The sequence below is a fragment of the Monodon monoceros genome, unplaced genomic scaffold, assembly GCF_005190385.1.
Source record: "Monodon monoceros isolate NGI ecotype Baffin Bay Population unplaced genomic scaffold, NGI_Narwhal_1 Super_Scaffold_5, whole genome shotgun sequence".
Classification (NCBI taxonomy): Eukaryota; Metazoa; Chordata; class Mammalia; order Artiodactyla; family Monodontidae; genus Monodon; species Monodon monoceros.
The window spans coordinates 64489820-64506444 of record NW_021703782.1 but is presented as its reverse complement, the minus strand read 5'-3'; the positions used below and the strand labels follow the sequence as shown (position 1 = coordinate 64506444).

Here is a 16625-nt window from a genome sequence, read left to right as displayed (position 1 = left end):
TATGCATTCACACACTGGAGACTTACTTTGCATCTAGCACACTGCCTAGTATGTGGTAGGCCCTCAACAAATGGTGATCCAAAACACATACATGGTCTCAGAAAGATCCTCACTGCAACATGGCAGAGGGGAAAGGTGGATAAATTAAAACTCATTTTCTCCCGGTAGCAAATTGTTCAACCCCTCTGAAAAATCTCCCTTGCTTAAATAGAATTGTCTGATCATCTTGCCAAGCCATGCAACTGTGAATAAACAGAAATCACAAACTCAGATGATCAGAGCAGCCAGCCAGATCAAGTATATGATTGAAGTGGAGTGGGTCAGGGAGAAAATAGAGTGATGGATTAGCTGCCAACATTGGAAATCACATTTTACCAGCAACGAGAAGCAGAAATTAGGCTTCTCTGAAAAAATCAGAAAATCTGATAGTGCTGGGTCCATATTCTCGGGCTGCAACAACCAGCTGGTGGTAAGGGGCGCCAGCCTCGTGCATGGACCTGTGTTCTTCCCTGAGAGCCCATCCCTCTACTTCCAGCTGATGCCCTGACATCCAGCCAGGTGCTGCAAGCTTTTCCCATTGAAACTCAAAATCCAGATTTTTCTGGCAAATCCATTCATTTAAAAATGATACCTCTATTAGCTTGCTAGGGTTACCATAACAGAGCACCACAAACTGAGTGGCTGAAACAAAAGAGACTTGTTGTTCCACACTTCAGGAGGCTAGAAGTCCAAGGTCAATGTACGAGAAAAATTAGTTCCCTCTGATGACTGTGAGGGAGACCCTATTCTATGCCTCTCTCTCTCCTAGCTTCTTTGGCATTGGCACTCGTTGACACTGACGGATTGATCTCTGCCTTCATGTTCACATAGTATTCTCCTTTCTGTGCATGTATCTTTCTGTGTCCAAATTTCCCCTTTTTGTAAAGACACCAGTCATATTGGACTTGGGGCCCACCCTACTTTAGTATGACCTCATCTTAACCAATTAGATCTGTAATGACCACATTTCCAAATAGGTCACATTCTGAATTTCTGTGGGTTCGGACTTCAACATATGAATTTTGAGGAAATATAATTCAACCCATAACACCTCCCACCATAATTTTTTAAATTTTGTGTGTGCCAAATAAACATATCTGCAAGACTGGAAACAGCTGATGGGCTCCCAATTGGCCACCCCTGGGGAGGGATTTTAAAGGAAGAATCAGAATGTCAGACCGAGCAGAATCCAAGAACCTCTGATAAGGAAGCAGGGCCATGAGCCCCCCTCCTAAGCTCGGGTGTCCTCTAAAGCACTGCTGGTGGCCAGGTAGCTCCGACTAATGCAGAATGGGTGTGACCAGCTAGCCCTGTAACACGCCTTTGCTCACTGAGAACGCACGTGAGTGTCAAAGGCAGAGAGGAGGTTTTTATGCCCTTTGTAATTTGTCTAACCGGTGAAACAATCCCTTTCCAAGATATCCAGCCAGGGAGAAAGGGTAGAGGAGCTGTCATACTTTGTTTCCTTGGTACCTCATTGCGGGGCCATGCTGGCGGGTTCCTGAAATACTCTCCATTCAGTGTCCAGCTGCTTCACCTTTGGATCCACAACAGCAATGTGTGCCAAGGCCATGCCACTTCGGGTGTCCTCAGCTGATGACCAAGCAGAGCAGGGGTACCAGGGCAAGTCCATTCTGCCTGACAGGGGCTCTTCAGCAACTCCCCATTGGCCTGGCCCCCCTCTTTCACAGGTGTTAGCCTTCCATCCTGTGCTGAAGGCTCTCCCCACCCAGGCCGCGTTAGGACTTTTGTTGGGGCCCTAGGCACTTTTGCTGCGCTGGACCCTTTTCTCCACAAAATATATAAAAATTATATTTTATAACTGCATTCATATAAAGATGAATATGATCTAGGCCGGACCTATTATAATATTTGTTATTATGACATTCATTTTTTCCCTCTGATTTTAAAATAAATCAAATTAAAACATGCTCATAGATTCCTAAAAATGTCAGGTCTCCTAGGCACTGGGACTTCTATACCTAATGGACACATGGTCCTGGCCCCCAGCTGCTCCAGCTCTCTCCCCACTTATGCTTCCCAGCCATTTCCCCCAATAAGTCTCTTTCCACCTAATCCCAGCTTAGTGACTGCTTCTCGGAGGACCCAAACTGCCACAGCCATGAAGCAGGAAATCAGTCTACCCGGGGTGACGCGCACCTCCAAAGGCTCCACGAGACTCTCAGTAAATCTAGGAGACCTCACAAATCCACTAGAAATTATTCATTCTACTTCCGGAGTGCACGATAACTGTGTTTAGGGGCAATGTCTCACACTCTAACCCATTATGAATGTATCTTCCTCACAGTTCACAGATATCTGACAGTGTTCTTTAAAGGCTACTTACTCACCTCCTGGGTGGACAATAGTTTAACCCCTGAATTTGCAGTTAAGTGCCTTGTGCCCATGCACAAGACACTAGGCCAAGTGAGCCACAATCCGATTCCTGATGCAAAAAAACAGCAAACACAATGTGACCTGCTCAAAGTGAGTCAGAGAGCCTGCTGGGAATCAGACCAGGACTGCTGACACCAAGTCTCATATGGAACCACTAGACTAGACCACATTCTGTTGCCCCTCCCTTTCCTCTCCATCATTCCTTTGTTGCCAAGTTGGGTATTATTTACTAAGACTGTTTTTCACTGGGAAATAAAAGGTAGCTCATCAGAAGTTTATCATCTCAGTTGAAAGGGTGGGGATGATTCAGAAATCACCAGGTGTCTACCCCAGGGGGCTGGGCCAGAGAAATGACCACCAGCCCAGGCTGAGTGTGTGGCATCGGGTACAATCTGCTCTGAGGAAGAGAAGCCAGTGGTTGAGGGGTGTGTGCAGGCACTGTTTTGTGTACCCTTCCAAGGGGAATGAAAAAGGTAGCCTGGAGTCCTCGGGAAATTATGTCTAGTGTCTGATATTATGAGAATTTTCCTGCCCAGCTCAATGAGGCCAACCCTGCTATCTGGTCCAGGGTTCTAGAGCCAGCAGAATCTCTAGAAGAAGCAACTTTTATCAGATCCTTTAAGTCTGAGTAGATGAAACTAGGTACAGAAAGATCTTAGGTGGAAAGGATCCTATAATCAACCAAATCACTGGGGATCCTGTTGAAAGATCAAAACTCTCAGTGATGCCAGCCAAAGCTCAGGCCCCTCTGGCATAATGCCTGCGATAACGGCACATGTACACTCGCTTCTGAAGAGGACTTTCTTCCTTTCTTGCAGCAGTCCTCTGTACTACCTCAACTGTTGTTGTGGAACCAGTGGCCCACTGGTAGTCAGCCATTTTCCCTTGACTTAGGAAAAGAACTTTGAGGGCAGCTCCTGAACTTTTATTTTCAAACAGTCTGGCTAACCAGCATTCCACAGAGATTGCCCTTGGCTTGGTTGCGATGCCAATGGCGTCCTCTGACTCATCTATGATTTGGTCCCGTTGGCCACATTTGTGCTCCAGTTGCAACGTCTGCATCTGTGTCGTGGTTGTCTGGACAAGCTGTCTCCCAGGTAAGGGAGAAAACTTGAAGGAACGTATGCCAGCTGGTCTGCTGCCATCGTGAGGAGACAGCACCCAAAGACAGAAAGTTATCATGTCCTCTCTCCAGTCTATGGATCTGAGAGTCATCTGCTGAACCTTTAGTTCTAAGGGTTTGGGTAAGTTTTACTATAATAGAGTCTGACTCTATAGTAGAGTCAGATTGAATGGAACTTCTCCTAGTTTCTGCTAAGACCTCAGTGCCAAGAACGATGGGGGACAAGTCCCTCTACTTTCTACAGAATGGTGCTAGACCATCCCTGTTGGATGTGCTACCTTGTGGCAGACCTGGAATCTAAGCCAGCTCTACCAGAGTAGCCCATCTCTCCACTAACCCTGCTAGCCTGTATACATGAGAAGGCCAAGGAGGGATCAGAGAGACTGGAGACAGAGTTTCTTTGAAGAGAGTTGTCACAGAGCTGACCTGCCGTGTGTTTCTTTTTGACCCCCCAAGGGAACGGGAGGAGATTGCTTCCCCTTTCTTACCTTGATCCAAGGGAGGGGGCTTCAGGGAACCACTTGTAGAGAGGATGGGGGAGGGAAACTACCATCTAATTTCATCCCCACCCATGCTTGCAAGTTCCTGGGTTCTGTGACTGCCTTGGGCCTTGAGAGGAGGGTGGCAGAGTTAATGGGAGAATTTGATCAGTGGTAACTGGAGTTTGTGGGGTACAGAGGCTGGGGCCTAACTCTTGGCTGCATGCAGCTAGAAGTTGTAGGGGCCTGTGAGGGCAGAATGGAGAGAAAGGATTTTTGTTGCCAGGGAGCTGTACTTCCAGAGGTTGATGGGGCAAGGATTTGAGTTTTCCCTAAGCGTAAGTGGGCAACTCAGAAGGTAGCTGGGCTAGAGCGCCTTAAACAACTCTTCTCAAAGGGACTGCATGCAGGGTGTTAACCCCAACAGAAAGGGGCTGGAGATGTTAAAAAAGAAAGGGGCTGGTGTGGTGTACCTAGTGACAGGCACTAAGGGGGATTCATAGATGGCCAGTCAGAGAGTGCATCATTTTTGTCATTGGCTGTGAGAGAAATGGCCAGCATCTGGCCACCTGCAGTGTGAAGGGCATTGACCCCAGATTAAACAGCACTGGTCACATACAACCTTTTGTCGCCTTCCCTTCCATTTCTGTTCCACCCACATCCCACCTTTCCCAACCCTGGAGGAACTAGAAGCAGCAATGTGAGTGGGGAAAGAGGAAGAAAAGAGCAAAGGGAAGAAGTATGAGGAAATAAAGCCCAATCCCTTCTCTGATGCTGCTCTGTGGTCTGGTCTGGGGGAAAATTTGAACTGGATGAGAAATTGGAGTTTTGACTTGACTGAACTTAATCCTTAAAAATGAAGCTATTTGTTAATACTTGAAAGTGCCTGGAAAGCCATGGTAAAGTCACCCAGGGACAGAGAAAGGAGATCCAGCAGAGCTTGCACAAAGGCAATGGTAAGAAAATTAATAAAGCTGCTCCCCTACTGGGTGCTTATGCAATGAACCAAATGGATCAATGCAGAGAGAGAATGAACAGGTGCTGTTAAGATGATGCTTGAACTCAATCCAAACTGAAATGGGAAAAGAATGTCATGAGTTATGGAAAGATGATCCATCCATCTCATGGTCTTTGATGGAATAAAACAGTTCTGACCTTATTTTACTTTTTGAAACTTTGTTCAGCTCCTTCTACGATGGCACCATATGCAGACCTGATTTTTAAAATCTCATCAAAGAAACAGATTTCCCTCATTATCTTTCCAGCAATTATCTTCTTTTTGCTAAGGCAGGTAGGAGACAGTAATGATCTGAGCTGTCAGCAGGTTACCCCCTGAAGGATTTTGTTTCACTTCATAAAATATTAACAAAGGAAAAAAAATCCATATGTGATGAATCCAAACTGAGTAAGAAAAAGCAACATAATATCCCATCCCCTTCAGTATTCCATCACAATCTTTCTGCGGTAGTCATTTCCACCATAAGACAGGAATTTGGAGACATGGTGCTCATTTGAAAAATCTGACTCACTGTTTGGGGCTGTTAAAAACACACAGCCAAATGAAGGAAAACTTATAACCACATAATATTTTTCAGATATTACATTCACTGTTCCCTTTTCTATAACACAGAAGCCAGAGCCTCCGGGGAAGACTTCCTTCGGCAGCTCTGCAGCTCTGAAGTTTCTGAGCAGGCACACAGCTGCCCTCACCCCTGCTGTTTGTTTCTCCAGTTTTCATCTGAAAGCAAAAACATAAGCTGCTTCCAGGAAACGAATGAACAGGAGATGAGTTTATATAGAGGCAAATCTGCTGCTGCGGGCAGACATCTGAACCATTTAATCTTTCCTTTGCCACCAAAATTGATGGAGCTCAGGGAAAATCAATATACCTGGTAAAAGGTAAATGTAATAAGAAGGCAACCTCTCTCTTGTTTAGCGCATTGGAGGTTTTTTCTTTCCCCAAGAGTGATCTCGGTCAAACCTTTGAGTCATATGAGCACAGAGCTTTTCAAGTAAAACATTTTAGAATTTTTAGAACCCATCTTTTTTTAGCCCCGTCCTATGCAGCGGGGAAGTCTTAACATAGGAGTCTACACGGGAGGAGTATGAGAGTGTGTGTGTGTGTGTGTGTGTGTGTGTGTGTGTGTGTGTGTGTGTGTGTGTGTGTGTGTGTGTGTATTGGGTGGGAATGAGAAGGCTCTTTGGCTACTGATTGGGCAAAACCTCACTCCAAAAGTTGAAGAGAAGTCGAAGTGAAATAGCAGAGAAGAGCTGGAAGAAGTGAGTGGAAGGTAAGTATTCAAGGTTCCCGCTGATCATAAGCAGAAACATAACCTAGGATCTAGGGCCTACTCTGCCACCATCTTCCATACTGGCATTCTCAAATACTCCCCAGACATCAAAGAAACCATTCACTCTCATGCCTGTACACCTCTGCATATGCTAAACTTATCTTCTCCTTATCCATCAGGCCAAATTCCAGTTCTGACATGACTTCTTGTAGAAAGCCTCCCCTGAACCCCAAAACCAAGGTAGTCTTTCACTTCTCTATGATCCCATATCATTTATTTCATACCTCTATTGATAATACATCACTATGCATGTTTACATAGCATTTCAGTATTTGAACATTTTGAGAAATGCCATAATATACATTAACACAGAACTATATTAAAGGCACTGAGAAGTCCTGAAATAAATCTGTTTAGCTTTCTTTAGCTCTGGGTTTCCACAGTTTATTTGATCACATATATAGCCCTTCTTCTCTCATATAAAGACTTTTATACTCAAGTACTGGTATTCTAGGGAATAGCACTTGGGAAGAATTGGTTCCTGTGATCTCTTTGAGGTCAGTGACAGTTTTTGTATCACCAGGATATGCGAGAATACCTGACCTATAAAGAGTGCTTATTATGTGTTTGTTGAATGAATGAATGAATGAGTGATCAATGAAGAAGCGTCATTCTGATGTTCAGGCTCTGACTAGGATGACTATAATTAGATGCTTTGCTGGAAGGGAGATAAAAGTCTTCCTGGATTCCTTCCCTTCAGGCTCAGGATCAACAACTTCTTTAGGCCTTGGTATTGATGTCAGGGGACTAAACAATGCTAGAAGGCAAAGCTGCCTGCCTTTGGCAGGTGTTTTAGAATAGCCAAGGAAGAAGAGAAAAGATAGAAAAGATGAAGAGGAGGAGATGGGATGGAGAGAGGGAGGGGAGAGGAGAGAGGCGAGTGCCTACAGCTGGGGTGATATACCCTACTACCAAGTCTTTGTGCTCCTCAGGGATGACCATGTCATCATGCCTATCTCTTGATATAGCGAGATGTTAGAAAGGCCAGGTCCTCTTTTTCCCATTCCTTAGTCCCTTTAGTCCCCCTTTTTCTTTTTTTCTAATGTCAAATGCAATGTATTTATATGTACTCAGGAGGGACCCAAAGCACTCTTGTTTTTTTTTTAAATAGATCTCTATTGGAGTATAATTGCTTCACAATACTGTGTTAGTTTCTGTTGCACAACAAAGCGAATCAGCCACATGCATACACATGTCCATATATCTCCTCCCTCTTGAGCCCCACTCCCATTCTCCCTATCCCACCCCTTTAGGTCATCACAAAGCACGAGCCGATCTCCCTGTGCTATGCAGCTGCTTCCCACCAGCCAACTATTTTCCATTTGGTAGTGTATATATGTCAGTGCTACTCTTACTTTGCCCCAGCTTCGCCCTCCCACCCCATGTCCTCAAGTCCATTTTCTATGTCTACCTCTTTATTCCTGCCCTGCAACTAGGTTCATTAGTACCATTTTTTTTTTTTTTAGATTCCATGTACGTGCATTAGCATATGGTATTTGTTTTTTCTCTTTCTGACTTACTTCACTCTGTATGACAGACTCTAGGTCCATCCACCTCACTACAGATAACTCAATTTCATTTCTTTTTATGGCTGAGTAATATTCCATTGTATATATGTGCCACATCGTCTTTATCCATTCATCTGTCGATGGACATTTAGATTGATTCCATGCCCTGGCTATTGTAAACAGAGCTGCAATGAACATTGTGGTACATGTCTCTTTGAATTATGGTTTTCTCAGGGTATATGCCCAGTAGTGGGATTGCTGGGTCGTATGGTAGTTCTATTTTTAGTTTTTTAAGGAACTTCCGTACTGTTTTCCATACTGGTTGTATCAATTTACATTCCCACCAACAGTGCAGGAGGGTTCCCTTTTCATCACACCCTTTCCAGCATTTATTGTTTCAAGATTTTTTGATAATGACCATTCTGACTGGTGTGAGGTGATACCTCATTGTAGTTTTGATTTGCGTTTCTCTAATAATTAGTGACATTGAGCATCTTTCATATGCCTCTTGGCCATCTGTATGTCTTCCTTGGTGAAATGTCTATTTAGGTCTTCCGCCCATTTTTTAACTGGATTGTTTGTTTTTTTGATATTGAGCCCCATGAACTGTTTGTATATTTTGGAGATTAATCCTTTGTCTGTTGTTTCATTTGCAAATATTTTCTCCCATTCTGAGAGTTGTCTTTTTGTCTTGTTTATGGTTTCCTTTGCTGTGCAAAAGCTTTTAAGTTTCATTAGGTCCCATTTGTTTATTTTTGTTTTTACTTCCATTACGCTAGGAGGTGGGTCAAAAAGGATCTTGCTGTGGTTTATGTCAAAGATCTTGTTATGGTTTATGTTTTCCTCCTATAAGAGTTTTATAGTGTATGGTCTTACATTTAAGTCTTTAACCCACTTGGAGTTTATTTTTGTGTATGGTGTTAGGTGGTTTTCTAATTTCATTCTTTTACATGTAGCTGTCCAGTTTTCCCAGCACCACTTATTGAAGAGGCTGTCTTTTCTCCATTGTATGTTCTCGCCTCCTTTGTCATAAATTAGGTGCCCATAGTGCATGGGTTTATCTCTGGGCATTCTATCTTGTACCACTGATCTATATTTCTGTTTTGGGGGCAACACCATACTGTCTTGATTACTGTAGCTTTGTGGTATAGTTTGAAGTCAGGGAGCCTGATTCCTCCAACTCCATTTTTCTTTTTCAAGATTGCTTTGGCTATTTTTGTTACATAGTCTAATAATATTGTTTCTCAGTCATTGTCAGTCTTCCATATTTTCAGTAATTTTCTTTTTAACATCTTTATTGGAGTATAATTGCTTTACAATGGTGTGTTAGTTTCTGCTTTATAACAAAGTGAATCAGCTATACATATACATATGTTCCCATATCTCTTCCCTCTTGCGTCTCCCTCCCTCCCACCCTCCCTATCCCACCCCTCTAGGTGGTCACAAAGCACTGAGCTGATCCCCCTGTGCTGTGCGGTTGCTTCCCACTAACTATCTATTTTACGTTTGGTAGTGTATATATGTCCATGCCACTCTCTCGCTTTTTCACAGCTTCCCCTTCCCCTTCCCCATATCCTCAAGTCCATAAGATATCCATAAGATATCTGGTCCATATGACATTTGGTAGATGCCAAAGGTCCTTGATATTTGGTCCTGTCCAAAACCATTTGGCATGGACCAAATATGCTTATGGATGTTTTGGAGAGGACCAAATTTCAAGGACCTTATGGCATGGGCCAAATGTCTTACTGGACGTTCTAGACAGGACCAAATGTCCACTGATCACCCAAAGTAATACAGGGCTCTGATTACTAACTGGGTCTGGAGCACAAGCCTTCTGACCTCTAGCCTAGTCCTCCTTCTCTATCTCTTGTTGATGCAAATATGGTCAGAATGTTCTGTGCTCACAAATGAGAGTGAGGAAGAACTAGTGGTGATGCATTCTTCAAAGAATAGATGATACTCAGGTAACATAGTCAAGTGGATGATTTGACACTAGTCCACAGGTCTGCTGTCTCTCCCAAGAAATACGTGTTCTCCAAGCCACCTGGCCCTTGCCATCATTGAGAATGAAAAATGATGCACTGAACAAGTAATTATTAGGTCATGATATTGGTTACCCAGAGGATCTGACTTTGGAACTAATTTTTAAGTAATTTGGGAACAGTTATCTAACACTGAAGCTTGTACATCTGTGATAATGACACCAAGGATTATTGCAATTTTAATGCATTAGTCTTTCAAGATTCTCTCTATTCCTTGCACTAGAATTTTTAAAAATGGCAGAAAAACAATCTCAAAATCAGCCAACTTCCATAAATTAAGAAAATGTCATCTGGCATTTCTTTTCGAAACCCCAAGACACTGGTAGTTGTTTTATTCACTTAAACAAAGGTTTCAAGAGGTAGTAACATTTTATTGTTTTGAGTTAACCCAACTGTCATTTAAAATACTCATTCAGATTCATGGATTAATCTGTCATAACAGCTTATCATTCACTCTACACATAACACTCATTAGACGTGTGGTTCCTACAATGGCCACAAGTAGTGATGGGCTGTGTGTCTTTAGGACCAAAATATGGATATACATATGGAAACCCAAATCTTTTGTCATCTCCAAGAGTGCTAAACCTTACTTTTAAAAGAAGGAAATGAATACATTTTGGGTCTTTTTCTAATTTCAATTCCTTATGTAAGTGACCATAGATGTATCTAAAGAAATGGTTTCTGGGGCATTTTTCATTCTCTTGTTCTACATTTCAGTCCTGTATCTACTGAGATAATCACCATCTGGTTAATCAAACTAACACATTGCTGTGATTGCAACTCTCTCTTCTCAAAGACCTCCAATGGCCTCCCATCATCAATGGAATAAAGTTAAAATCTCTTTCCTGGCATTCAAAGCCTTTTAGAACTGCCCCCATACTGTTTTCTCACTCATCTCTCTCTCTCAGCTGCTACCCCTTGCCAGAGGCATCATGGCTCCTGCCTCTCTTGTCTCTGCCTGTCCAAATCATGCCCATCCTTCAAATACACTTGACTTCTCACATCATGTCTTCTAGAACATCCAAACAGTAAGTGACCCCTCTTGTCGCTGAATACCAAGCACCTTTCTTTTTTTTTTTTGGAAGCACTCGACACATACTACTTTGTCTTACATCCATTTGTGGTAGAAATCTTTTCCTCTTTCTCAAATGTATGTTCCTTGAAACCACGCAGGGGCCATAGAGGACCTGTCATTTTAATTGTCATTTTTCCAATCATACCTAATACAGTGTTGAATGAACGCAAATGCTAGATCCAGGGCTTCCCGGGTGGCGCAGTGGTTGAGAGTCCGCCTGCCGATGCAGGGGACACGGGTTCGTGCCCCGGTCCGGGAAGATCCCACGTGCCGTGGAGCGGCTGGGCCCGTGAGCCATGGCCGCTGAGCCTGCGCGCCCGGAGCCTGTGCTCCGCAGCGGGAGGGGCCGCAACGGTGAGAGGCCCGAGTACCGCAAAAAAAAAAGTTGGCTTTGTCTTAAGCAGGTAAACCACAGGAGACAGGAGACTCCAAACCTTTCTTATATATGGTTACTTATAAATATGTTGTTCTAAGAAGCCTGGGCATGTTAAAAAAGAAAAGGAACTTACATAAAAGGTTGCAAAGTAGAAGTTGGCTAACTGGGTCTGACCTGAAGATGTGTTTGGTTGGCCTTGTGGTGTTTTTTAAGAGAATATTCACCAAGTTAAAAATTGGGGAAATTTCACATAAAACCCATGCCTTGCTGATTATCTTGCAAAACTGAAAGACCTGGTTCCCTGGGCTTGCATTCTCGCATGGTGGCAACTAATTGAAGTTGAGTACTCTTTGTACGTGGTCCATGCTCTCTAGTTTGTCACCGTCCTCACCCAGCCTATATGTCACTCTCTTTATACCATCTGCCTGGCCCCTTTGGGAAACTGAATCTGAGACTCTGGATATAAAGGAGACAGAACAGGAGCAAAGATAACAATAAGGACAGAATGAAGACTGTCCAAAGCCAAGATAAGCCATAGGATGGACACTTAAAAAAAGTTGGAGACGTGGTTAAAAATATTCACGTGAAGAGAAACTACAGTGAATGAGGAATGAAGTAAAGAACCATAAAAAGTTGCCATGTCTTCAGGCAGCTGAAGGGGACACACTGTCGTCATCAGCAGTTTGCTGTGACTGAGCGGATCACCTCAGTATCTGCATGGCAAAGGAATGAAAGGGAGAATGTTACCCTTTGCGGCAGAACCAACGCTCCTATTCTCTCTGTCCTTGATGGAAAGCCAGTCACCAGAATTTCTCGCTGGCCAACAAGAACTTACAGTTGATGACTGGAATGTTTTGCAACTGCAGGGAGACCTAGGCTTTTATGAAGCCTACCAAGGTCCCGGTGAGAGCTGCCATAACTCACAAGGACGCAAGCCCTTGCCCTGTCTCTGTGGGGACTTTCTCCTCCAGCCCACTGCTCACTGATGACCTCTCCTCTCTATTTTCCCTGCAGAGAACCAGCCCGCTTGGCCACTAGGGGGCCCTATTGCTCACCGCATTCAGGACTGACCATCAGTACTATTGGCTCCCCTCCCTGCCACCAGGGAAGTTCTTAAAAACTTATTCCCATCACTCCATGTATTTTTAGTGAAAAGTAACCTAGGATTATTCCAGCCTTGTCTTTAGAAATAAGAAATGTTGAACAGCAAACAGAAGAAAGTCAAGCATAATATGGAAATGTGAAAATAGCAAGACCTCGGTGCTTTGTGACCGCCTGGAGGGGTGGGATAGGGAGGGTGGGAGGGAGGGAGACGCAAGAGGGAAGAGATATGGGAACACATGTATATATATAACTGATTCATTTTGTTGTAAAGCAGAAACTAACACACCATTGTAAAGCAATTACACTCCAATAAAGATGTTAAAAAAAAAAAAGAAAAAGAAAATAGCAAGACCAGGTCACAGGGGAAGAAAAGCTGTTATCTGGGTGGCCTTCTCCTTAGTTACAGAGCTCGTGTCTGCAGTTTGCCTCTCTCTCACGGCTTACTCTTCTCTTCCACCAGGTCTCTCGGTCCCTACTCACCCTCCTCTCTCTGTCTCCTTCTCTGTCGACAAGCCACAGTCAGGTCAATGTAGAGAGAGATGGCAGAAACAGTTATCCTGGAACGAGGACTCCATTTGTCCCCAGCTCACCCAGTTCACTCCTGAAGGTGTGGTCCTGCGGAAGAATGGAGTGGGAGTTCCGCATATTTCCTCCTCCAACAAACCAGTTCACGTTGGGGTTCCAGCGGTTCACAAAGCCACAGAGATGATTTTCTTCAAAGTCACATTCTGGCAAGAGAGAAATAAAAACAGACTTCACGTAGATGTAGTTATGCCTGGGTACACCCAGGCTTACTGCAGTTTGCTATTAGATACTCAGATATGTTTCTCACTCCCTTTGACCACTGGGATCTTCGTACCAGGACCCCTGGACAATGTCGGTCAAGAAGAGAGATCCTGTAATGAACAGAGATTATAATTCATCATTGCTTCTTTGGATTGTGGCCCTTCTGCTTACTTGCCATGTGGCTTGCTGTGTGACCTCTCCTAGCCTCTATGTGTTCCTAGGAGAAATAGGGGGACACTCCCCCTGCACAGGGCTGTGGTAAGTGTGGACAGCTGCCAGCACAGTGCCAGACACATGGTTAGTGCTTGGTCAATCAGCCAACTCTGTGTCAAAGCACTATTTAGAGCTATGCTTTTAGCTCCAGAAAGTTTATCCACCACCTTTCTGGCAGCCCATTCCCCCATCCCCTTCTCTCTCGATGGTAGACAAGGTGCTAAGCTAAGGGCTAAGGGGCATGTTTCCTAGATGCTAAAATCATCTGCTTTGCTTATAAACAAGAACCTGGTCAGCGTAGTCGGGACAGGAATATCTTAGGCACTGGGTCCTTCTGCAGCTCCGGAGTGGAGATAAAAGAGAAGACAAAGAGACTCTCTTTCCCCTTTTCAATAGCACTGACATGTTTGCACAGATAAATTGTTCCCAGTCAACAGACTCCTTTACGGGGAACAAGAAACTCACAAGCCAGTTCTTTCATTGACCCCCATAATTATCAATTAAAAATATGAAGTGTGATTGTGCTGGTCATCTCTTATTGGCCCCTCCAGTCCCACCCACCTTTCTTCCACGGGGCTCCATTCTCCAGAGGCTGACGTGTACGGCCTTGTATGGACTTCCCTGCCTTCTGGCTTCTCATTGGATTCAACCAATGGAAGGTAGGAGGAGAGCAAGGTTGGGGGTGTTTATTCCTCCAGCTCCCTCTCTGCCAGGTTGCCATGTGTTGGCTGTGTCTCTCTATTGAGGGACCGTACAGCTACTGTCTCCAGGTTCTGGTAACCGCTTCTCCCTTGCCCCTTCAGACCTAAAGATATTGATGGCTCATGAGTCATCACTCTGACTAGTCCCAGATTACTGCATTAGCTTTGACTGGTTTCCTTCACCCACCCACACCTTTGTAGTCCCTTTAGTGAGTTTTCCTCAAATTACTCAGGTTGAATGTACTCTGTTTCCACTTTCCTGCCAGGGTCCTGACTGATACAGTTATCAGTGTGCTTTTGTATTAACAAGCACTGAACATTTTTAAGATTTTCATTTTCAACTTTTCCACTACAGCATCCGCTAACCCATGGCCAAGAGTCGGTGCCAAAGGCTGCCGCAGAGTAAAGGAAAAGCAAAATATTCCTCAATGTGCCAGGCAGTATTCTGAGCACTTTATACAAATTAAATTATCTAATCCTCAAAACAACCCTACAAGGTAATGTACTATCATTAACCTCATTTTACAGATGAGGAAACAAGGGGAGCAAAAAGAGTGCACAGAAAGAAAGGTAAGGTGAGAGTACGATCATACAGTTCAACAAGAAGAAATATCAGCGCTCCTTTTGTGTTTTAAACAAACTAGAAGCCATCAAGTGATTTGGAGAAAGGCAATTAACATTTTTGAGTGCCAAGCACTGTGACAATAACCTTCACATCCCTGATCTTATTAGTCCCCACAACAATCCTACGAGGGAAATATTTTATCCCCATTTTGCCGGTAATGAAACAGAAGCTGAGGGGAACAGTGCATTGACTAAGACAGCAGGTGGCGCTCCACTAGGTATGTCCGACTCAAGTCTGTAGGGTGTTAAGATCCCCGCAGCCGCCACTAAGGAGCTCCAAGGAAGATACAGTCTTAACTCAGAAAATGGTCACAATCTTCAGAAAATGGTCGCAATCTAGGTCGGTTTTCTTTCAGAACTGCCCTTGACTCTCTTGCCTCTTTCCTTTCCACAGCCATTCAGCCTCCAAGTACGGTCAGTGCTGAAAAATCCCTCAGATCTACCATCTTTATCCCATTCCACTGCCAACCCCAATTTTAGACCCTCGTACGTCCCCTCTGTAAGGTCACAATCACTTCCTAAGGGCTTTTCTATCTCTGACCTATTTTCTTTGTTTCCAACTCATTTTCCATGCGGCAGCCAGTCATCATCTGAAAACGCAGCTGCAGACCCCTCCCCTGATGACTGACTTCTAACGCCTCCCAACCACATAATCCCGGAACCCAAGCTCCACAGCTGGGCTCCAGACTCTTCCTTAACAGACTCCCTTAACAGTGCTGATTCTCACCTCAAACGCTACCCAGCCTCTCGCCTTTGCCTGGACACACTCGGTGCTGTCCACCCACTATGGGGTCTGCCCAGAAAGAGTGCTTTCCTTCCTACCCTGCTCCTCTACCTGACTAAATTCTACTCCTTCTTGAAACTACAGCTCAAATGCATCTCCTGGATTCAGTCCTGTCCAATTTTCTCCCCTCCTCCCGACACCTCCACAGCACGGCTTGTCCTTCTCCAGCAGAATTTGTCATATACAGAAACAGCTTCAGTAGGAGGTGAATGGAAGGTGAGTGACCTCAGGACATAGAGTATGTCTGCTTTTGATGCCCTCTCAGAAGCTGGCACAGAAGAGGCACCTACCAACCCTGCTCAAGTGGAATCTAAGTGACAACTGTGAGTTTAAAGACAGAGCAATGGTGTGTAAGAGAGAAATGGAGGAAAGTGAGGAAAGAGGTAATAAAGAGGTAACAGGATGCCTGCTTTCTGGCAAAAGCTACAAAAAGCTGAATATGCAGCAAACTGGATGTCACGTTTATTAGAATACGTTGAGCTTAAGGCAGCAACTCAGGTTACAGTCGCTGCATCTACTTTTCTTTCATCAACCCAGTCAATCGAGGCAAACTCTAATGAGCCTTCCTCTGCTAAAGACAGAGAAACATCATACAACACGCAAGTGATGCAAAATTCAAAATGCACTGCATGGTGTCGTTTATAAAATGCCCTGCCTTTCAGATTGATTCAATTCCCTCTGGCAACAGGAGATTTTAGAAAAAGATGCATGTTCTGATGCAATGAAAAGGAAACCCACTTACCGATACAGTAGCCAGTTGTTATCTTGATTTCAAAGAGTGCAATGCTGGCTGTATTTCCATGTCCTACCACACCTTCTATTAAAATCTGTACAACACATGCGGGAGAAGGGAGTTAGACTTCAAAACACCACGTGTCCTTTATCAGTATTTCAGCTACTTGTCAGGAGCTGTTCAGCGATTCAAGGCAAAACGAGATTGTTTGTCTCGGCTCATTGCTATAGGATACCAATCTCATGATGGACTTTACTGAAAGAAGGCGTGTGTGTGTGTGTGTG

The 16625-nt window shown here is 44.1% G+C and overlaps 1 protein-coding gene across 2 annotated transcripts in view; it reads right to left on the bottom strand.

Annotated features, from left to right (window-relative positions):
* The window catches only part of MAMDC2 (MAM domain containing 2), a 165852-nt gene that overhangs the window by 70279 nt on the left and 78948 nt on the right, over window positions 1–16625 (bottom strand). For both annotated transcript variants that reach the window (XR_003790805.1, XM_029202966.1), the window contains exons 4-5: window positions 16351–16435; window positions 13091–13228 (exon numbers count right to left, since the gene is read on the bottom strand). Coding sequence is in view for 1 of the 2 variants with exons in the window: in XM_029202966.1 (XP_029058799.1) it covers window positions 13091–13228; window positions 16351–16435 (223 nt within the window). In the remaining variant the exon portion in view is untranslated. The remainder of the gene's footprint in view (window positions 1–13090; window positions 13229–16350; window positions 16436–16625) is intronic.